Raw genomic sequence first — 23,812 nt, forward strand, 5'->3', positions numbered from 1 at the left:
TATTCTGTATTGAAAAGTGCTAAGATAATGGATGTTAAGTGTTCTTACCACAATAAATGACAACTATGTAGGGAGTATATGTCATATATTAGCATATTTAGGCATCTTCAAATATCTTTTTAAAAACATATTTCGGTAAAAATAAAAAATTTTTTGGGGGTTGGGGATTTGGCTCAGTGGTAGAGCGCTTGCCTAGCAAGCACAAGGCCCTGGGTTTAGTCCCCAGCTCTGAAAAAAAGAAAAGAAAAAAATTTTTTTCTTGTCAAATTAATAAGTTTGGAGCCGTATGTGGTAACAAATCCCTTTAGTCCCAACACTTACAAGGTGGAAACAGGAGGATCAGGGATTCAGAGTCATCCTTAGCTATATATCAAATTTGAGCTTAGCCTCAACTACCTAAGGCTCTGTTTCAAAGACAAAATAGAAACTAGAGATATAGCTCAGTCGAGAGAGGTTTTTCTCTAGTATGCAGAAGGCCCTGAGTTCAGTCCCAGTGCTGCAGGAAACTGACTGACTGTGGTGTGCACACCTGCTGCCTGTCTGTCTTCTGACTGTGGTGTGCACACCTGTTTCTTAGCACCTGGGAAGTAGAAGTGGGAACATCAGAAATTCAGTGTCATCCTTGGCTTCATAGCAAATTTGAGGCCAGTCTGGGCTCAATCAATAAATATTTAATTAATTCTGGGTTTCACCAGTTTAGGGGTAAAATACTAGCCATGCATGTATGTGGTTCTAGATTCAATCCCTATAGTGCAGAAAAGAAAAAAAGTTAATAAAATTATGCAGTATAGCTCTTCCTGTTTAACTTCCTGGGGATACATTAAGAGTTGTACGCTAGGGTTGGGGATTTAGCTCAGTGGTAGAGTGCCAGCTACAATGGTACATATCTGTTCTGGAAACTAAAGCAGGAGGATTGGAAATTCAAGACCAACTTAGAATACATAGTACATTCTGGGCCAGCCTGGGCAACTTAATAGAAATGCTTTTGTCCTATAGCACTTTGTTTGCAAGCATTGATTGCCATTGTTAGGAAATAAACAGCTATTGGAAACAGTGAAGAGTGGTTATATTTGTCATCTTCTTGTTAATTAATTCTTCTAAACTGTTTAAACTTTTCAGGACACTAAAGGAGACTCAGCCATGGTCCTCTCCCAGAGGTTCAGAAGGATACCTTGCAGCCACCTACCCAGCTGTAGGCCAAACTAGTCCCCGAGCCAGGAAATCCATGAGCTTGGACATGGGACAGCCTTCTCAGGCCAACACAAAAAAATTGCTTGGTTAGTTTATCTTTATTTTGTATAAATTTTTACATTATTGTTACTGTGAAAAATGGTTAGTTATTTTCCTTCTTGGAAAATTATTTGAAACTATTTAGATTGCCAGCATTTACTGTTTTGATGTAACAAAATCTTTTGTGACTTTTTAATTTCATTTATTTTATGTGTTATAAGTGCTTTGCCTGCATTTGTGTGGATGTATACCACATTTGTACCTTGCGCCCTTGGCAGCCAGAAGGGCATTGTATCCCTTGAAATTGAAGTAAACAGACATTTGTGAGCTTCCTGTGCTTGCTGGGAACTGAAGCCAGATCTGCTGGAAGAGGAGCAAGTGTTGTTAATCACTGAGCCGTCTTTCCAGCCCTTCTGTGGCTTTTCTGAAGGAGTTTGATAGATCAGTTTGGTTCAGCCACATCTTCAGACAGAAAAATGAGACTGAAACTTTGGAATGTCTTTAAGTTTAATTTGGTTTTTATTTCTGTGTTTTAATTACTATTTTCAAGTACTGTGGCTTTTGATTTGGGGGCAATAGATGGTAGTGATCAGAATTATTAGATATGTAGAAGAGAGGAAGCACTGCTGTACTAGTGGCTGAAATGTTGACTTTCCCTAAAGTACCATTGGAAAGCAAAATGTGTCACTGAGCTCTGAAACACTATAATCTCTGAAACAACAAAAGCACAAGGTATTATTTTAATCACTATAAGATGATATTCCTTTTAGAAAGTCTTATCTGTATGTATGCACACAGACAGGTGGAGATTGGAGGCCAGCCTTGGGCTGTCAGTTCTCTCTTTACACCTTTGTGTAAGTTCTGGGCTTTGAACTCAGGTTTTCGGGCCACAAAGGCTTTTACCCACTGAGCCATCTTGTTGACCCAAGATAATGGTTCTTGACAGTTAACCTTTGCTCAGTTTTGTCAACATTCCTATGAGAAATTCTTGCACAGTGCTAAGCCTCTCGTGTCCAGTAACCTATAAGTGAGTTCCTGAAAGGGAACGCTGGCTGACTCACAGAGCAAGTGTAAGGCAGTGTTTGCTTGCCCTTCGTTGGCTGCCACTTCCATTGTGATATCATTTCAGATATATTGGTATGTCTAACCAGTAATAGATAATGAGTGTGAACTTCAGTTACTTATGCAAACATACTTAGTATCTTGAGATAGTATTATGAAAATGTTTGTTCATGAGGAAATTGGTGAGCAGACAACAAAGTGTAACACAAACAACCTTCCAGTAAATGTCGAAAGGAGAGATAACAAATGCCAGTCATTGTTACAGATTGTTCAGTTCAGTCTGCCACCTCTCTTCTATTCGAGTTCCCTTCGGTTAATCCTGTGTCATCAGTAACTCCTAGGAGCTTCCTGGTTACCTTGTGTTTTGTAATTATGGATTTTCATACCAAAGAAATTTGTAAGTAAAAAACTAATCTCAGAGAAAATACAGTATTGAATTCCTTCAAACTGTGTTCTAAATAGAAAAAGTAGGGTCTCTGCCCTTCAGAGAAGAGATTATCCTTTGGTGGTTATGACTTAAAATCAGCTAATGACAACAGTGTGTGTCAGGTGGCATTAAAGCAGTAATGGTTAACGTTACTGAGGCTTGTAGGAAATGATGAGCTACCATTTTAGCCAGATCTTAAAGGTTTAGTACATGCAACCAGTAGACAGAGGCTAAGGAAGGCATGCATGCAAGAGAGGAAGCATAGTGAGGGATGAGAGTGTGGGAGCGATTGGCATAGGTCAGAGCATCATAGCAATTGTGTGGAAACAAGCATGACTGAAAGACTGCTGGCTGCATGTGGTGCCTCAGCTTTAATCCCAGCCCCTCTCTGGTGGCAGTAGAGGCAGAGGCAGCCTAGTCTATACAGTGAGTGCCAGGATAGCCAGGGGTATGTATAGAGATCCTGTCTCAAAACAACCACAAAGACTGACATGATAAAAGATTTACCATATCATACATCCAGCAGAGATCTTCATTAAGGAAGGAGCAAGATGCAGTTTTTAGTTTTTATTTTTGGGTGCATTTTCCTGGCAGCAGTATAGAGAAAGGTCTTTTTCAAAGGGACCATTTACAAGATTGATTCGGCAATCTGAGGGGAAAACCCAGAGCCAGTGCACACTATGTGAGGTCTATTTCCAAAGGAGAGTGACCAGAAAAGACTGATGGATGGGGTGGAAAAAGACAAGACTGTAAAAGATGTCAGAAACTGTCAACCAGGTACGATTGTGCTGTCCGTGATCCTCATGAGGTAAAGGCAAGTTAGAGGCCAGCCTAGGCCACATAGCATGTTTCAGGCCAGTCTGGGCCACATAACATGTTTCAGTCCAGCCCAGACTAAATAGTGGACCCCATTGGTAAATAAAATAAGATAAAAATTTAATTAAATTAAATAGCACCTCCCTGGCTGGAACTATTGTTTTCTACGACTAACTGTATGTCTAGAGGAAAACAAGCCAGTGTATTGAAGAGCCAGCTGCATGCTGTGTAGACTGCAAGACTTGTCACAGCAACCAAGAAAAGGAAGCAACCTCGGTGTCCATCTGTTAGTGAATAGATAAAGAAAGCTTAGTTTTACAGATCTACAAATAGTAGCCATAAAAATGAAATCCTGTAACTGGTGACAGCATGGATAGAATTAGAGATTATTATGTTAAATAAGCCAGGCGCAAAACCAAACATTACTTGATGCCACTCTAATGTGAAAGAGAAAATGTGACTCCCATGAGTGTTACAGAGTGGTGGTGTCTTAGCTAGGTTCTCCATTGCGGTGGGCAGACACCACGACCAAGGCAGCTCTTATAAGGACAACATTTAGTTGGAGCTGGCTTAGGTTCAGAGGTTCAGTCCATAATCATTAAGGCAGGAAACATGGCAGCATTCAGGCAGGCATGGCATGGTGTGGGAGGAGGGTCTACATCTTGTTCCAAAGGCAAACAGAAGACTCATCTCCAGGCAGCTAGGAGAAAGGTCTCAAAGCCCACCCCCACAGTGACATACTTCCTCCAACAAGGCCACACCTACTCCAACAAAGTCACACCCACTAAAAGTGGCACTCCCTGGGCGAAGCATATTCCAACCACCACAGATGGCCACAGAGTCTGGTGGGCACTAAGGAGCAGGAGGCAACTGTGCTGTTGCACTTAGGGCAACTGTGGGGAACAACAGTGCACACCATACATATCAAAGCTGAAAGGAGAGATCTGAGTGTTCTTAACGAACCTGTCAATATATCAGTCATGCCCAGAGGCGGGTGGATCTCTGTGAGTTCAAAAACACCCAGAGATACATAGTAGAGAGACTCTATCTCAAAAACCAACCAAACAAACAAACTGGTAAATATTTGAAGAGTTAGACACTGAGCTGTAGGAAGAGGAGATCACCAAGTATGAGAGAAGGGAAGGTAGGATGAGATCCGTAGCATGGCAGCCTAACTCCAAGCACCATAGAAAGCACTAGTGGGTTTCAGGAATATGACTACAGGCTAACCACTTAACCATTCGTGACTTCTTCCATTTGCATGAAAGGAAGAGACCGGCCTGGGTGTAGATTCCTTTGGCCTTGATACTCGTGATGTGTGATTATTCATTAGTCTTAGTGCATGAGAGCAACAGAACACTGTTCTGTCAAATATCACTTGTCAGGTCTTGTAATTTTGGCTTCAATTCTGGCTTTAAGAATGAATTCATTTGGGGCTGGAGAGATGGCTCAGCGGTTAAGAGCACCAACTACTCTTCCAGAAGTCCTGAGTTCAATTCCCAGCAACCACATGGTGGCTCACAACCATCTGTAATGGGATCCGATGCCCTCTTCTGGTGTGTCTGAAGACAGCTACAGTGTACTTATATATAATAAATAAATAAATCTTTAAAAAAAAAAGAATGAATTCATTTGGGGCTGGAGAGATGGCTCTGTGGGTAAGAGCACTGACTGCTCTTCCAGAGGTCCTGAGTTCAATTCCCAGCAACTACATGGTGACTCACAACCATCTGTAGTGAGATCTGGTGCCCTCTTCTGGTGTGTCTGAAGACAGCTACAGTGTACTCATAAATACATCTTTAAAAAATAAGAATGAGTTCATTTAAGAGATGCATTTCAGACTTTTCCCTTTTCCCATGAGTGTACTTCTGAGCATTAAGTCAGAGCATAGGAATCCCACAGGAAGACCAACAGAGTCAACTAACTTGGGCCCTTCAGGCTCACACTTTAATTTTTACCTGTATTTGGAGATTGCTCATCTGCTAGTGACTGTTTCTTGATAACCAACTCAATTTCTTTACTTAAAGTGGCTGTTTGTTTTCCTATACTTTGCACTGATCAAAATCTAATCCTTATGTTTCTTATGGATACTTGTTCTTTTTAGTGGAGTCTAGTTTATTCTCAGGATAGTGAATGTAATCTAAAGTTCCTTTTTGGGGGGCTGGAGAGATGGCTCAGTGGTTAAGAGCACTGGCTGCTCTTCAGAGGTCCTGAGTTCAAATCCCAACAACTACATGGTGGCTCGCAACCATCTGTAATGAGATCTGGTGCCCTCTTCTGGAGTGTCTGAAGGCAGTTACAGAGTACTTATATAAATAAAAGTTTAAATAAATAAATAAAATAAAGTTGCTTTTTAAGCCAGTTTAAGATCCTCCATTTCTGGACAGCTGTGGGGCCTTAAAGGGGAAATGGAGAATAATGCTAAGAAGTGAGGTTCCAGGGATGTCTCAGCTTGCGCTCAAAAGTAAAAGCTTACATGATTAGAATACTGCTATTTGTAGACACTGTAGTTGTTCATATTCTGTAACTTTTGTTTATAGGAACAAGGAAAAGTTTTGATCACTTGATATCAGACACAAAGGCTCCTAAAAGACAAGAAATGGAATCAGGGATTACAACACCCCCAAAAATGAGAAGAGTGGCAGAGACCGACTATGAAATGGGTAAGAAACAAAGCTGATAAGTAGTGAAGATCGTCGCAGGCCATGAGGAGCACAATGAAGGCCATTTCCTTCCATCCAGACCTTAAGCCTTCAGGGTACAATACAGAAACATGCACTCTTGTTTCACTCTCTCTAGTCCTTAAGTTGGCAGGAGAAGAAATCGACCAGTTTTGTAAATGCCAATGGAATGTGCTGAACAGGCAGAGGTAGGGGGATCACATGCTTGAGGTCTGCCTGAGCTACACTTTAAGAGGCAGGAGGATCTCCATGAGTTCAAGGATACCCTAGTCTACATAGACAGTTCCAGGCCAGCCAGAGCTACATAGAGGGACCATACTTAAAAAAAAAAATTACTCTGCGTGCGTGTGTGTGTGTGTGTGTGTGTGTGTGTGTGTGTGTGTGTGTGTGTGTGTGTGTGTGGTGTACAGCACTGCAGGTCACTAGCAAACTGTTACATTACTGAGTACATAATAACTATCCTAGTAAGATTGATAATTAAGATGTTTGTTTAGAGAACTGTTGAATTTAAGATGTAATCTTAAACTATGTTGAGTAAAATATACTTACTCTACTAATAATAACTACTATTTACATTAATCCATATCCTACTACAGAAACCCAAAGGATTTCCTCCTCGCAGCAGCACCCACATTTACGGAAAGTCTCAGTGTCTGAATCTAATGTTCTATTGGACGAAGAAGTACTTACTGACCCAAAGATCCAAGCACTGCTTCTTACTGTTCTGGTAAGGGGAACACACACACCTCATTCATTCATTCATTCATTCATTCATTCATTTTTGAGGCAGGGTTTTACTATGTAGCCCTGGCTATCCTGTAACTCACTCTGGGCTGGCCTTGAACCCCCAGAGATCCACCTGCCTCTGCCTCCCACGTGCTGAGATTAAAGATGCGTACCACTACTCCTGGCAGGATTTTACTTTTTGAGGGTTTTTTTTCCCCCTCACATTTTTATTCCAATCTTCTGTTAGCAGGCCCTTAAATATTACAAACATGAAAGGAAGATGTTTTCACTTCATTAAAATAGAAAGCTTCAACATAAATTGTTTACCTTTTTTTGATCTTGGCAGGCTACACTGGTAAAATATACCACAGATGAATTTGATCAGCGAATTCTTTATGAATATCTAGCAGAGGCCAGTGTTGTGTTTCCCAAAGTGTTTCCTGTTGTGTAAGTATCTCTTGTTGTTTTTTGATTGCCTCTGTATCTGTCTTTTTGTCAGGTGCTCTATAAAGGGGTGGCAAAGGTATTTCTCAGTGATGTTTGCTACCTGTAGAGTGGGAAGTGTAGCCATCATTTTTACCATAGAGAGAGATGACTAATAGCTTTAAGGGTTGAGACTGTGGAGCTCTGTCGAGGAGTACAGCTCTTCAGTTGAGAGTCCTTCCTGGATATGTCAGCTGACAGCTGTGACAGAAAGGTGTTGGCAAATTAAAGAAACCTTAACAGGGCCTTTGTGTGGAATGTAGAAGGGTAAAGATCTCCAAGGGAGGATAGATCTGGGCATAGGTCTGGCTAAAGCCTTTGCTATGTCAGTGCTAACTATTGAGTTCTATCCCTTTGTACAGTGCAAAGCTGTTGGGAAAGCCTTAGTTGGTAGTGAGTTGCTACACACTCTGGCTGTTACTGTGAGAATGAATGGAAAGAGAGCGTGCAGATGAAGGAGGCTTACTGTAGTAAGGAGAAAATTCCAGGAGGCCAGTACCAGTAATATAAGGAGAAACCATTGAAATCACATAGAAGTACTCGTCTCCAGTTTTGCCATGTTGTTCGTACGAGTAAATCTTTTTATTTAATGTTCCTCTGTTTACTTTTTTTTTTTTTTAGGCACAATTTGTTGGACTCTAAGATCAATACCCTCTTGTCTTTGTGCCAAGATCCAAATTTGTTAAATCCGATCCATGGAATCGTGCAGAGTGTGGTGTACCATGAGGAATCCCCTCCACAGTACCAAACATCATACCTGCAAAGTAACTAAGTATACCAGGAGGTGGCACTCGCCAAGCCTGCAACTGTGGCCCTGTTGGAGAATGTCTAACTGTAGCTTTCTCTGAGGGATAGGCTTCTCTCCCTTCATGCTGTCTTCTGACTCTCCTAGTTATATATTCAATATGATAACTACTTGACCACTTTGTAAAAATGCTGTCTATTTTAAGGACATTTTAGTCATCTTTGATACTGATTTTAAAATGTCTTAAATATGTGCATAGATTTTGTTTGTCAGCTATACAGCTTAATTTTGTTACTATTTAAAGCTGCCTTGCTTGTTGTAAGAGTATCATTTGATTTTTTTTTTTTTTTTGCAGGTTTCGGTTTTAATGGCTTATGGCGGTTTGCAGGACCCTTTTCAAAGGTAAAAAAATATTTTTCTCTAATTTTCGATAAGCCAGAGTCTTTAGCTATATTCATGAGTCTTTTGGAGAATATGCATTATCCTTAAACAAAGTAACATCTCAAAATAAACACTGTTTTAGAAAGATTTTTTTCCCAAGGAGGCAATATCTTTAATATGTTGATGTATTAATTTTATTTTAACTTAGGCTTGAAATCTCCAAAGGATGTGGAAACCTCTATAAAATGTGTCTGCCTATAGATCTCTGTACATGTGGCAAAACTCACACACCCATCTTGTAACTAGCAAAGAGCATGATACGTGTTAAAATCTACCTCAGGGACACATTTTTACATCTGACTGTTATATTGGGTTTGTTCCTGGCTGTTCATTTTGACTGGCATTTGTTGGTGTGCTATATGAAATTGTATTTTATTTTTTAGTTGGTCTCTTAAAATAATTGAAGTTCCTTGAAGGCAGGGCTTCTGTCCCTCCCCTATCACCCCCTCCCCCATGTCCTAGATGCAGGGGTTTTAAGTCAGGATGAGTTTTTTATACATTGTTCCGATTCGAAGAGTTGGATTTAGTTTATTTTGTGGTATCTGTTGATATGCACATGTTGTCATTAAAAAAATGGGCCTGAAGTCACAGAAGTATGTCATGAGGATCTCAACAGTGGATGGTGGGATGATGATGCTCTGCCCGTCTTCTCTGCTTTGGGACGTTGGCTAGACATCATTGCTGATGACTGCTTTGTCTAAGTAGTCAATTCCTCTGTCTCTGCATGGCTTTCAGAAATTGCAGGTTTATCTGGAAGGTTTTAGGGGAAGCCAAGTAAAATCCAAGCTGTACATTCCATAGTTCTCTCTAAATACTATTCCAGACCCCCCCCCCCTTAATGGTCTAGAATACAAAGGAGAAAAGAAAACAATCCACCAAGTCCCAGATATCAAGTTAACCTTTCTTTGGCTTCAGAGGGAATTTTTTTTTAAATGGAGCTAAAATAATGTCCTATTTTCCATTACAGCAAACACAAATCCCAGACTATGCTGAGCTCATTGTTAAATTTCTTGATGCCTTGATTGACACGTACTTGCCTGGAATTGATGAAGAAACCAGTGAGGAGTCCCTCCTGACACCCACATCTCCTTACCCTCCTGCACTGCAGAGCCAGCTTAGTATCACTGCCAACCTTAACCTCTCTAATTCTATGACCTCACTTGCAACTTCCCAGCATTCCCCAGGTCAGTAAATGTGATCTTTATGTGACTTTGAGCAATGATACTACGATACCAACATCAGGAACTCCCTTGTGGTCAGACTATAGCAGACTTTGGTCCTTTTCTTCGTGAGGGTCACTTTACATTTCTTTTCTATGTAACTGAATGTTGTTACTCTTCAGAGCTGTGTGCTTTCCAACAAGTTGTATAACAAGAGAGGGAGACGCATAGTGATATTTAATATCCACATAGATTTGAACCAGAAGCACTAAGCTATGTTACCTATAAGTGAACAGAGCTATAGTTCTTTTATCAGCTATACCCTAAGGCCTTATATGTCTCTGGTGCAGTATACCATAAAACTCACTTTATTGCTGGTAACAACAGGTCAGCTATCCATCAGCCACTGGCCAGCCTGAAGATCTGGAGTTAGGTAAACAACCAGACAAAAAGTCCTTCTAGGAAAATAGCATCTTGGGGCTGCAGAGGTAACTAGGTTGGTAGAGCGTTTCCTTTGAAAGCCCAAGGACCTGAGTTTAGTCCCCAGGACCCACAGTTTGGAAAGGTATTTGTGGCGGCATATGCTCATAATCCCAGTACCCAGGAGGTTGAGCAGAATACCTGTGGCCGAATAGCCCCCTAGCTAGCCCACTTGGTGAGTTCCAACCAGTGATATGGAGGCACATGGGCACGTGTGCATGTGTGTGCGCGCACGTGCACAAAAGAAATCTTAAAATCCATCATTATAGTCCTTACTGTAGAGTCACTGTTGGATCAAACCGAAAAGTATACCAATGGAATTTGGGTTTTTTTAACTTATTATTTATTTACTTATTTACTTATATTCTGAGTCGGGACCTCACTGCATAGCCCTAGCTGACCTAAAACTCTCTATGTAGACCAGACTGGCCCAAATTCACAGAGATCCACCTACTTTGCCTCCCAGTGCCAGGATTAAAGATGTGTGTAATCATGACAATGAAATGTAGAGCTCTATACACTGAGCAGTCATAGGCACGAACCTCCCCTCCCCCTTCCCAAGGTACTGAGAGGAAAAAGATAGCAGGAGTGGCTCCTGAGCAACTCCAAGCTCAGTCGCTGTCTGCCTTAGGTAATGGCTTCCTAAGCCCTGCTTGAGCCCACAGGTGATGCTCACTGCCGAGCAGTAACACTGCTGTGTAAATGGAGAAGACAGTGCACAGTGGCAAAAAGCTGATGTTTGGGTCATGTGCCCTGTTGAAAAGATTTTATTCTAAGTTAGTTTAAAAGTTTAAAAAGGGTTTCCTAAGTTACCTAAGTTCCGTTACCTGAAAAGGTCATGCTTGATGCATGATAGTCTATAAGGACATTCTTAGAAGTGGTGTATATAGTTCTTGTAAATGCTAGGTGTTAGCATGCATTTTCTTTATACAAATCAAACCATAACTGTTCTGGGCTGCTCAAGATCTATAATTAGAATCTCCATAAATACTTGTCTCAGTGTGCCATGAACATTTCCATTTATGTGCTAGTCATGGAAGATTCTAAAGAAACAAGCAGGTATAATACCCAATCCACATTATAAATGTACAGTTATAAATTGTAAACAATTATACTCAGTTCTTAAGCTTTATTCCTAATTTACATATCAGCCGTCTGCTCAGCTCTCCCACATAGGCAGTGTGTTTGCCCCATCACTTGTTCTGTAGGACAAGTGTGACCCCACACCAGCAGCAGCAGCATCTGATATTACAGATGTAGCTTTCGAGTCTCCCGTGCCTGCTGGGTGAAACCCCAAGCATGGAGCCCAGTCAGCCTCCTGGGGAGCGTGGGTGATTCTGTGCACACTGGGCTTTGAGGCGCTGCCATAGGCTCTGTCTGTGCTCCTGATCCATGACTTGTGCTGCAATCATTCAGACTCCCTTGCTTTAGCCCAGATCATGAGTAACTCTCCCAACTCATGGCCAGAGGAGCTTTTATGAAAGTCATGTTGTAGGAAGGATGCTAAGCAGGACCTTAGTATGCAACCCTGGCTGGCCTGGGACTCATTATGTAGACCAGGCTCAAAGTCACAAAGATGCACCTGCTTGTGCCTCCTGAGTCCTCAGGCTGACGGCGTGTGCCTAGCCATGTCATATGATGGATATGATAGCTGTTTTATGCCAGGGACCCCGCCTCCTCCTCTGTAGATACCAGAGTGGGTACATTAGAAAGTAACCTCCAGATGGAGGTCGGGAATGGAGCTCAGGGGTGTGAGGTCCTCGGTTTAATCCTCAGGACAGGAAGAAAGGTATGTATGGTGACTCACAGCTGCGATCCCACCGAGGCAGGAGAATCACTTTGAGTTTGTGTCCAGCATGGGCTACAGAGTGAGACTCTATTTTAATTCAAACAAACAAATGAAAACTAAGTAGAACTATATATACTTATTACTTCCTGAAAAGTAGTTGAATAAAGCCATTTCCAGAGTATTAAAGTCTGATTTATACTCTAGTACAGTGTCAACGCTTTTTACATTGTTTGGAAAGCATTTGAAGCACCCTCCCTCCCAGGATAGCTCTCTGCTGCCCTCAGTCTTATGGCAGTTCTTTTGCTTCACCCTCTAAAGGTTTAGGATCACAAGGCGTGTGACACCAAACCCACCTGAATGCTTATTTTGTGAGTGTGTATTAGGCACTTTGACAAATTTGACAAAGAATTTTCTTAGCCAGGCAGTGGCTATGCATGCCTTTAATCCCAGTACTTGAGAGCCAGAGGAAGGTGGGCCTGAGTTCCAGGACAGCCTGGTCCCCAGAGCGAATTCTATGGCATCCAGGGCTGCACAGAGAAACCATGACTCAGGAGGGAGTAAGCATTTTTACATTTTTTTAAATGCATATGAATAATTTACCTGTGAATATGCATCTTGTGCATGCATTACCTGAGGAGGCCAGCAGAGGGCATCAGATCATCTGTAGTTGAAGTTACAGACAGTTGGAAACTGCCATATTAGTGCTAGAAATTGAACCCAGTTCCTCTGAGAGAGCAGCCAGTGCCCTTAACCTCTGAGCCATGTCTTCAGGCCCTACCTTCACACATTTAAAGATGAGAGATGTCCTCACTACAGGGACTTGATAGTTTATGCCTGTGGGTGTTAGTATTGAGGCTTAAGTGGAAGTTATTTCTTTCTGACTCCTGGTATTTAACACATTCTAAAACAGTTCTTCTTTTTCTTAAACATAAAATTAATACTATATTGCTTGTAGAAAATAAACATAATTGGAGTCAGGGAAAAGGCTGTTTATATGCAGTTCTGTTCCCAAGTGTGAACTGACCTCAAGACCTCAAGAGTTGTCTTTTGATAGCCACACTTAAATTCATGCATCACACACACACACACACACACACACACACACACACACACACACAGAGAGAGAGAGAGAGAGAGAGAGAGAGAGAGAGAGAGAGAGTCATTTTCAGCTACATTGTGAGTTCCAGACCAACCTGGGCTATGAGACTGTCTTTAAAGAAAAGGGAAAAAAGCTCCAGATATTTATCCTGCGCATATACAAAGCCCAGGGCTCTCAGGGTCTGGAGGATGCAGTGTACTCTAGTGATTTACTTTGATGCTTTGTAATAAATACTTCTCACGGTGTGCTTAGAAGAGTAACTTCTGCTTATTTAGATTGTTCTTAAGAAATTACTTGTTAGAATCCCATAAATAAAGTCAGGTTCCTTCTGAGAACCAGGGAAGGTAATAAGTGTCTAATGGCTCTCCCCTGCTGTTGACTCCTGGATATCATTCCCTTTGGCCTTTCCTCATCCCCCTGAAGCTCCTCTGCATGCTCTAAGCCAACAAAGTGCATACAGCCTCTCCCTCCTCACCACCGTGTACAAAACACTGCTTCTTCTACACTCCAGCTGGACCCACAGCATGAGCCCCCCAGCCCCACCCCCAGTCCCTTGAAGTCGAGTGTGGCTCGGGCACTTGGAAACAGAGCTGTTGCTTGGTGAGAGGTTTCTGGGCTTCAAAACTATGTAATTGGTATACATAGTTCAGTTCAGATGCCACTTCTACCTGCCCTGTCCTTGGTTAGCCAAAAACTCAAGAGACATCAGCAGAAAGCAGGCCGAGGACTTTGAGGAAGAGGGTTTTTTTTTTTAATTTAGAAAATATTTGTTTCTCCCATCCCCCAAAATACAGTTGTCCCCATCCTAAAACCAAACCCATCCTAAAGCCCAGCCCTATCATAAAACCGACTGCCTTCTGTCACCCATGCTGTGAGGACGAATGTCCTTAACTGATGGTGAACACCAAGCAGACATGTGGCTCGTTGCTGCCTGATTCAGAAAGAACCTGTTCACTTCATGTAGTCTTTGTACTGCTGCACGGAGCGATGAAGAAGCAATGGTGCTGTAGGAAAAGCTCATCCGTTCTTGAAATCCCCGCAGTACTAAGTCTGTGTGATCCAGCAGATGCATTTCCTACAGCATAAACGTCAGCTATAGCTTTCACACATGGCTTCTGTTTAAGATGTTTTATGTTCTTTACATTTGCTTTAGTAGTTTTACAAATTCAGCATTAAATTGAAGTCCTAATCATTTGCCCTAAAACTCCATTTGGTTTTTACTTTGTCTCTTTTCTTCCAGGTATTAGAAACATCTTAGTTATTTTTGAAAAATTATTTTATTTGTGCAGTTCAGAAAAGACCTTCACATATTGTTACCCAATTTTTCTAGCAGCCCTGTAAAATAGGCAGTGTTCCCTTAACCCTCAGACTGAGCAGAAGGGAGGTCAGCAGGTCAGCGAGTAGCTTAGTGGAGGGCAGGCAGCTGCTGTGTCCCATCTCCAGCATCCAGGTCGTTCATTCTTACTGCAGAGGCAGCAAGAGTTCTCCGCCCAGTCTGAGAGCCCACAGCCTAGTGGTGGAATGCTATGAGTGTACATAGTACCTTGTATTCATTCTCTGCCCCAAAGCAACGTAAGCTCTCCTCCAGCATAGTTGCCAGCTCGGCTGTGTGGAGAAGAGTTTCAGCAGCTTTGCTCCGCTGTTTGTAGGGAACTGAGCAATCGGGCTTCTGCATAAGTAAGTGATGACAGCTGAGTTATCATTCACCTTGCTTTACTGTGACTTCAGACAGACTTCTCATGTGTATCCTTACATGTGGTAGTATTTGTGTGTTATTTTCCAGGCAGAAAACAGGATAAGCATGTTCTGATACCTGCCTTCAAGGAACTCAGGCCATAGTAGGGAGGCAGGCTAGCATCTGAGTATAATCCAGCAGTTCTTCTCCCAGCAGCTCAGGCAGTCACAGTGTTAGCCAATACCTGCTAGTGCTCATCTGGAGCCAGCCCAGCTTGCTGACCACTGAGAATGCTGCCCTGCATGCTTGTAACTGGCTGCCTGTCTGAGTACAGCTGCTGTCAGGGTTTGCACTAGCAGACTGAGACATGGAACCTTCACTTTTATGTCCTTTTGGTGATGCCTTCTGGTTTCTTCAATCTCATGGATTTTTGCTTTTGTACCACTGGAAGGAAGAAGGAAAGGAGGACCTGGTGCCTAGGGATATAAGAATGCAGAATACAAAGCTTTCAGCAGAGGTGTGCGAGGTCAGGCCTTTCTCTCAAATGTGAAGTAAGGCCTGAGTCAGGGCAGGACTCTGCTCTGTGAGCAGTCTGCACCCGTCAGCAGCATGTGGAGGCAGATGAGGTGTGACGGAATGCTGGCAAGTTATCAGAAGAAGGTTATCTGAGTGTCAGGTTTGCTCCATTACCTGGGCCCTCAGACTGTCTGTTGCTGTAAATACAATTCATTTTTATTGCTTTTTAAAAAAATAACTCTGCCTGGGCTAGAGAGATGGCTCAGTGGTTAAGAGCACTGACTGCTCTTCCAGAGGTCCTGAGTTCAATTCCCAGCCACCACATGGTGGCTCACAACCATCTGTAATGGGATCTGATGCCCTCTTCTGGTGTGTCTGAGGACAGCTACAGTGTACTCATATACATAAAATAAATACATCTTTGAATAAAAAGTAATTCTCCCAAAACTTGGTTATAATATCTACCTTTTATTTATTCTTTGACAATTTTTTATACATATACAGTGTTCTACAAAATATTTATGCAATTTTCTCGTTCTTTATAGAAAACTTTTTTTGTTCTAATTAGACTTAAGAATTCTGTGACACTGCTTATTTGCTTCCCAACTTCCTCATTAGGAAGTAAGATACAGTGAAGATTCCTCTTAGGGGAACAACACCGGTTGAGGGAACTGAGGGTCAGCGAGTAGCTTAATGGAGGGCAGGCAGCTGCTGTGTCCCATCTCCAGCATCCAGATCGTTCCCGTGACTGAAGCACAGGTCAGTGTTCATCAAAGATGAGATACACTGATGTCAGAGGCACTGACAACCTGTGTCACTTCAGAGGGGAGCTGGCCGAGAAGCATTTCCCTCTCTAATGCATGCAGGGTCATTCTGTACTATAAAGCAAGAGCTGCACACTTCAGGGCTGTGAACTAGAGGACTTCTAGCTGTCATAATTTAAAGTGGACGAATTTGGCAAACCAGCCGTTATTAAAAGTGATTAGCTAGATTTTATAAGGGAAAAAAAGCACGAATGACAGCTGGTCCCGTGTGTTCACTGCAGCTGAGGAGATAAGGTGTGTGTACAGGTTGCGGTTAGAGGCAAAAGCTAGTGACTCCAGGAGGGCAGAGAAGGCAGTTACGGTAGGAAACATGGGAGAAGATGGGAGTGGAGCTGGATCGAATGGAGGACTGACTGCCTCTGAATCAAGGACGTGTCGTCCCAGATGCAGTCCCTGTCCTCAGCCTACTCATTACCACATGGATCTGCTCCACGTTCTGTAACACAATAAATACCTTGTGGCTTGAAAGAATACTTTTTTGCCCCCAAGTGAAAATGTTTCCATTCCTAAGTGTAATGATTCTTTTTAGATTCAGACACTACATAGAGTTAGACCAGGGCAATGCCACGGGGTATAACATGTGGACAGATGTTTTCCTGCCTGCCCACCCCCATTTGTTATCCTTTTCTTCACATGGATTGTCTTTCCCTGCTCTCCTCCTCCTCCTGTGTCTGTGAACAGTTTATTCCAGCTACCGGATGTTTCCAGTCAGTGAATATGCTAGAAACGAGTACAGTATCTATTTGGGGAGCAAATTCTTTTGAAGGGTAGAGAGCAGAAAAGTACACAAACCTTAAAAGACTACAGTGGAATGAACTTTTAGAGGCAAACCCACTCAAAATGAAGATCCAGGGCCAGGCATGGTGGCACACGTCTTTAACTTTGGCACTCTGAAGGCAGAGGCAGGCACATCTCTTTGAGTGCCAGGACAGCCTGGTCTACACACCAAGCTTCAAGATTTCCAGGGCTACACAGAGAGACCCTGTTTCAGTCAACTAATGACCAAAATCCATATCAGGGACCATGAAAGATCATGCTAACTGCCCAAACTGCCTTCCTCACCTCCATCAGACACAACTTTCCTATCTTTATTTGTAACGTTTAACAATGTGCTGAGATCTTTTTTAAATTTGCCCTTTTGTTCTGATTACCTTTCTGAAAATAGCTTTTACATTATTTGTAAAATATATTATAGGACCCTGAGAGGAGTGTCATCTCCTTGACTAAGGTTGAGAAGAGTGTAGTACCTTGACAGGATTGAAAAGAAACCAAGGTCCTGGGCAGAGCCCTGTGGTAGCTCATCTTTTCAGGAAGTGCTCATTCTTCCAGAACAGGCATTGAGCCTGATTCAGTGAGAAGCGGATGCCTCTTTCTGAAAGATGGATGTGTGGCTAGAAGCTGCCCTCTGCTGGACACTTCTGGTATGACTGGGAGAAGGTGCTCTCCGAGGCTTCCCGGGTGGCCAGCCTTTCATTCTACCTCCCTCCAGCTGTTCTTGCAACTTCTCTTTTCTCTTAGGCTGTTTAACTACAATGATAGCAAATTCAGCTTAGCAAAGTGTGAGGCTCTGTATGTGACAAGGCCTGTATAAATATGGAATGTGCTGGAACTGTTCATCAGGTCGGATCTCACCCACAAGCAATGAGATTGGGTCCTAGAGGAGGAGTAACCAGCTCTTCTTTCTCTCCAGGAATCGACAAGGAGAACGTTGAACTCTCCCCCACCACTGGCCACTGTAACAGTGGACGGACTCGCCATGGATCCGCAAGCCAAGTGCAGAAGCAAAGGAGTGCTGGCAGTTTCAAACGTAATAGCATTAAGAAGATCGTGTGAAGCTTTCTTTCTTTCACTCTTCAAACCAACCTAACATGGCTTCTCACTCATGACTCTCCCCCACCTTGCACTGCTGCACTTCGTGTCTTATGAACGCATCTGGTCTGCTGTGTTGCCAGACGGTCACCTCTTGGAGCATTGCCTAAGTTTAATGCTGCTTCTCTTTGATGTTTTCCTTCTACTTTGGCATGTGTCTGGTTGAGCACTTGTTCTGAGGACTGCAGAGAAAGCAGGAGGTCAGGAAGCCTGACTGAGAGCGTGGACTGTGGGCGTGGATGAACCGTCCAGTGCCGCCACTGCTGCCAGCCATGGGCCATACACAGAAGACGACCTTCTGTGTTCCGGTCTTACAGAGTGAAGTGGTCGTCTTATTTACACACTTACAAGTTCGGGGGAGAAATAATATTTTAACCCCAGTGTATTTAATCTTCTAGCTGTGGGCTTTTTTACCTTATGAAGTTGAAGGAACCACAGAGGCCAAGCCTCAGCGAAGCCACAGGCCAGGGGCTGGGGGAGGGGGACAAACTAGTATTTTGTAATGGATTCATAAGAAATACTAACATTTGAGTATTAGCAATAAGTACAGGAAAATACGCATGACCACACACATCTTAGCATTGCTGAATTAAAGCTATCGGTTCTGAGGCCTTATACATACTCGGTCATCCAAACTAGGTAATTTTTTTCCTGTTGATTATCTTTTATGTATGAAGGTGTTCTGTTCTGTTCTTTTCTTTCTTTCTTTTTTTTTTTTTTTTTTTTTTTGTAAGCCAAGACTATACTAAGTATAGAAACTACACTTGTTTCTGCACTTCCTTTCTCCTCTTTCCTAAGTGATTCTAAGCAGGGTAATTAGCAGACAGAGTGTTGAGACTTGTTTCCACAAAGTAATTTTCATAGCTCTTTTCATTATTAGCTCCATAGCAAAATGGAATGGTACGTGACTTAGGGTAGGTGATATTTTTATTTTGTTAAATAATTTTCCAAGAAACAGAATATGCTGTATATTATCATAAATTTCTTTGATAAAATGTATTTTTTAAATCTTTTAATCTTACTCCTCTCCTCCAAATAAAATCAGGAATCTCTAGCAAAAGATTTGGATTCTATCTGATAGGATTACATTTAGTCACTGTGAAGTCTGGTCAGCCCGTGTGTTGTGGATACAGGACCTCTAGGATTGCTGCTGTGCAGAATGGCTGGACCAGTGTGACTCAGGCCCTTCCATGGGATGCACACCCGGCTGCTTCATGGTACCTGCAGTATGCAAGACAGTTTGACTTTGGTGAGCACGTAGTGCATGGATGCTCTCATTTAAGATTGAACTATATTTATTTTTAAAAGGTATTACCCCTCTTCTCCCAGGTTCCCTTCATATATTAAGACATAATGGCTTTGGAGGGACCAAAAGAAACCCAGTGGGGTGCGGACGGGCCCTGTGGGTTTCAGTGAGTTAAACTCCACAACTAAGTCACTAGATAATGGTACATTTAAGTATTCTGACTTTAATAATATAACACATTTCACACTTATCCATACAGTAACAATGTAATATGGTAATGTAAATAAAATTGCTTTTGATATTCAGAAATAACAATTTAATTTTTTTAATTTGTTTACAGTCCTGGGAAAAGTTTGCCAAAATAAAGGAAAAACCTTTAGTATTAGTGATTTTAACATAGAATCATTGGAGGATATTGAAGACTGATGCAGCAAACTGAGCTCTTATTTTTAACCATTGTAAAGGCTACATTAGAGTAAGGTGTCAGAGCAGACAGCCAAGGCTGTGAGGCTGAGATTGCAGCTGATGTAGACGTGGCAGGAGGCCCTGTGGCAAAGCTGCCAGGGTCTGGCTTCCCCACAGCAGTGCTGGGGCAGCGGGGGCAGCACAGTGTGAGGGAGACTTCTGTAGCTCTGCCTGCCTGGCTTTTTTTTCCCTCCCTTTTTGGAGACCTTGTGCATCTAATGGTGGACATTACTGCCCGTTGCTTCCCCCATAAAACAGGACAACTTGTAAATGTAGCGTTCTTCCCATAGCGGGTTTCCCATAGTTCTTAAACTCCCCATTTGGGCTCCCCTTGGAAAGGTCGAATGGAGCCACTTTTGAATGTGAAAACACTTCTGACCAGTACATCCCAGGAAACTCGTGAAGAGTTCCAGTTTTATCTAATACACAGAACTTCCAACTTTTGAAGAAAGGCTAACTTTGCAAGCAACTGAACGTACGGAACTTAAGTGTCACCAGCTACCCCTCCCCCAAAGGAGACTAATTACAGGAGCAGCTGAAGGTCCAGTTGAGGCCCCTTTTACACAATCTGGTGTGAGTTCTGTGATTCATTTTCAATCTGTGTTTCCTTGACTTAGAAGAAGAGAAACAGTACTGCTGTGCTTATGTCTGCTTGGCTGGTACCCCACCACCACACCCCTCTGGGCTCCTGTGCCCTCCACTGTGGGGAGCATAGAGCCCAGACAGTGCGGACTGCCACTGTCCCAGTGCAGGGTATGCACCAGCAGCCCACTCCTCGGGGGCTCGGGGTTGTGAGTTTCCTGTGGGAGATCTGGCTTCTGATTCCCAGGAGTGGGGGGTTTGTGTTTTTCTTTTATTTTTTTCTACATTTACCCCCAAGCATATTGAAGCATGTCTCATTCAATGTTATGCAATGGACGCATACGGAAATCCACTTAGTGTCAGCCGCACCGTTTTTTAGTGTGGTGTATTCACCTGTAAATAGTTTGTGTAAAATTTGACAGAAAAGTCTATTTACTACATTGTAAATACATGTGATGATATATTGTATTATTTTGCTTTTTTGTAAAGCGGTTAGTTGCTGTACATGGATAACAAACAAAAATTTGATTATTCTTGTGCTCCTATTGTTAACTTCTTCCTGCGACTGCGTTACATCATTTAAAGGAAAAGCTGTGTATTGTGAACTGACCTTGTATATGGTTAACTTACCCCTCCCAGCCAGCAGTTCCCTGCCTGCAGCCATGTTGATACTGTACCCAGCAGGAGAGATCCTGCCTGACACACAGACTCCATTGCTGTGGGGAAATGCCCAGACCTCTGTCTGAGAGAGCGTTACCCTCACTTGCTCCTGTCCTGTGTACACCCTCCTACCCACCTCCCCCCCCCCTTTTTTTTAAGTAAAATGTAAATTCCATCTGCTCTAAACTGTGAGGAGTTATTCTCTGTCTCCACATGCATCCGACTATGTCTCTTCCTTGCTGGTCTTTAGGACATTAGACCGTGCTCACCCTTTCAAATATGTCATGGATTGCCGCCTCTGCTCACCCTGCAGGAAAGAGGTTTCTCCAAAAATAAAGTCATTGAGGTAGAATGGGTTTGTCAAACGCAGAGGCAACTGTCACTCCAGCATAGGCAGATTGACTTCTCAAGAAGTAGCCTGTCATTAATGCTGGGGTCCACTGGTGTCATGAGCACCTCCCATGAGTGGTAGCCACCGCTCTGCTGCTGGAGAAGGAAGCCCCCTGGCCCTGAGAAACTGTCCTCAGAAGAACACTTCTCTCTGAGCAAATGACCAAAGTGTGCAAGTCTTTCTATGGGCAGGTGGTATCCTACCTTGGGAGCACTGGAATATTCTGGTCCCACCCCAGGCAAAAGCAGACCCACCAGGAGATGGGGTCCTGAGAGAGTATGTGTATTTAAAGTTTCTCTGGCAATTTTGCTGGACACCCAGGTTTGAAGACCCTGAAATTGAGAGCTATAAACTATAAATAGCTACCTGTCCCTAGGGCCTAAAGCACCTTAGTCAAAATTAGCCATGTCTGCAACTCTCCGGGTCACACGTCGCCATTCCTAGACAGCAGGCTCCTTGACTTGGCCAAGGGTTGCCAGCACAGGTGCTGTCCTCTGGGTGCCCTCAGAGCCACTTGGCCAGTGAACAGTCTGGCCATGGGATGCTGGAAACCAAACAGTAACCTTCAAACTGGAGCGTTCCACTGTCCTGTCTAGGAAGCAGCCTGTCCCCATCACCCCAGGCATACCCTATAACTGCTTCCTCCAGGTAAAATAGGGAAGCCACACTGTCATCTTGCCTGGATCCTTTCTGCCCAGAAGTTCAGAGTGTGGGAATGTGGCCAGTTGTAAGCCTTATGGGGCAGGGCGGGAGTCAGGAGCTGTAAGTTCCACTGCCGTTATTCCAAAGAAACCCCATGAACCAAGCAGGCATTGTGAGGGGTTTGGCCTCTGCCCACTGTGGATTTATGACTTAGTGGGGAAAACAGCCACATAACTGATGCAGATGTGTCCTAAGATACGGACGGTTGAGGGGTGCAGCAGGCAGAATTTGAGCTGAGACTTTGGAGCTTGGAAATAATCAGCAATATGCTGTTGGATGTGTTCAGGGACTAATGATAAGGTTCCCTTGTCTTTAATGTCTGAGATGAACGGAGGCTGTGAAGGAATTGCTTTAGACTGGCTTCCTGGGTTCCCACTGTCCTCAGTTAAGGACAGAACTCAACTCCACCACACCCCCCAAAAAATACTTAAAAGACACACCTTAGCACAAGGCCACACAGACACTTTCCAGCTCAGTGATTCTAGATGCCTCAGAGTTGAGGCCTGGCCCAGAGTTGAGGTAGAATTAGCCATCACTGGCCAGAGGGGTTTTGGTAGCAGCTTGGTTTGTGGAGCAAAGGCAGAAGGAAAAATATTGCTTGATCTCTGCCTCTACCCAAACTCCACCACTGGCCATCCACACTAGGGCTCTGCAGGAGACAAAATTCTAGCCAAAAGAGCTGGAGAGAAGGCTCGGCAGTTATGGACATGAGCTGTTCTTACAGAGGACGCAGATCCAATTCCCAGTGGCCACCCACGTGGAGGCTCACAACCATCTAACTCCAGTTCCAGATCTGATCTGATGCCCTCTTCTGCCTTTCCTGGACACTGCATACACATGGTGCACTTAAGGTGTGTGCAGACAAAACACCCATGCATATAAAATAAATCTTTTTCTAAGAATCATCACCAAAACACAAAGACCTTTGAGTTTACAGCTGTCAGTCATTCATTGGCTCCAGCCACCCAATTTTCCAGCATAGCCTGGAGCCTTGGTATCTCTTGGAAGTGCTCTGGTCCCTGCTGCTGCCACGGCCATGACTGCGAGCCATGGTGAGAGCAGGTCTATTATTCTCCTGGCTCCCTGGTTAGACTAGAGACTCAGACAAGGGGAAGCTTTGGTCACAAATGCTCAGTAACACTTAAGAAATAGCACTAGTTCTGTGTTGCTGAGGAACTACACAGGCAGAAAAACAGCAAAGAAGTCCTTATACAATAGCTGCCCCAGTGCAAAATCTCAAACAAAATAGAGATAAAAGATCCATTGCAAAACTCTAGTCCTGGGGCTAGGGGTGCAGCTACATGTTCAGAGACACCAGCCAGTCCTCAGTCTTTTTACTGGTGCAAAAAGAAAATCAAGAAAAGCCATGCTTTAGTGCAGACATTTCACAATCATTTCCAAACGACTTCTTCAGCTTGCACAACCATCCAGGTACAAAAAGAAAGTTCATTTCACCACAAACAGCAGAGAAGGAGGAAGGACCAGCAGAGCAGCCTTCCTGCATTAGCGAGCACAGCACTTGTTGTTACTGCTCAGTATGTCCATGGTCACCCCCTGGGAGTGGACAGCCCAGTGGGAAAGGAGCTGAACAAGCACAGTGACCACTGAGCTGAGTGGGAAGAGGCATCGGTCAAAGCCTGGTGACACATTTGTCACCCAGCAGGATGGCTGTGAGTTGGATGTCAGTCTGCAGTAGAGTCAGACTTTGTCTCGGGAAAAAAGAAAACTGTAAAGATTCCATCA

At 43.2% G+C, this 23,812-nt stretch overlaps 2 protein-coding genes across 4 annotated transcripts in view; both read left to right on the top strand.

The window, feature by feature from the left end:
* Nf1 (neurofibromin 1) overlaps nt 1–21,162 on the top strand; it is a 233,101-nt gene extending 211,939 nt beyond the window's left edge. For 2 of the 3 annotated variants that reach the window (XM_039085200.2, XM_039085201.2), the window contains 8 exons: nt 1,120–1,277; nt 6,076–6,198; nt 6,813–6,943; nt 7,289–7,389; nt 8,047–8,189; nt 8,526–8,572; nt 9,579–9,795; nt 17,845–21,162. In XM_039085200.2, coding sequence (XP_038941128.1) covers nt 1,120–1,277; nt 6,076–6,198; nt 6,813–6,943; nt 7,289–7,389; nt 8,047–8,189; nt 8,526–8,572; nt 9,579–9,795; nt 17,845–17,987 — 1,063 coding nt within the window. In that variant the 3' untranslated portion in view covers nt 17,988–21,162. 3 annotated transcript variants of the gene reach the window in all.
* The window catches only part of Faul2 (FAU ubiquitin like and ribosomal protein S30 fusion like 2), a 733,200-nt gene that overhangs the window by 393,192 nt on the left and 316,196 nt on the right, over nt 1–23,812 (top strand). The window lies entirely within an intron of this gene.

Source organism: Rattus norvegicus, chromosome 10, assembly GCF_036323735.1.
Source record: "Rattus norvegicus strain BN/NHsdMcwi chromosome 10, GRCr8, whole genome shotgun sequence".
Classification (NCBI taxonomy): Eukaryota; Metazoa; Chordata; class Mammalia; order Rodentia; family Muridae; genus Rattus; species Rattus norvegicus.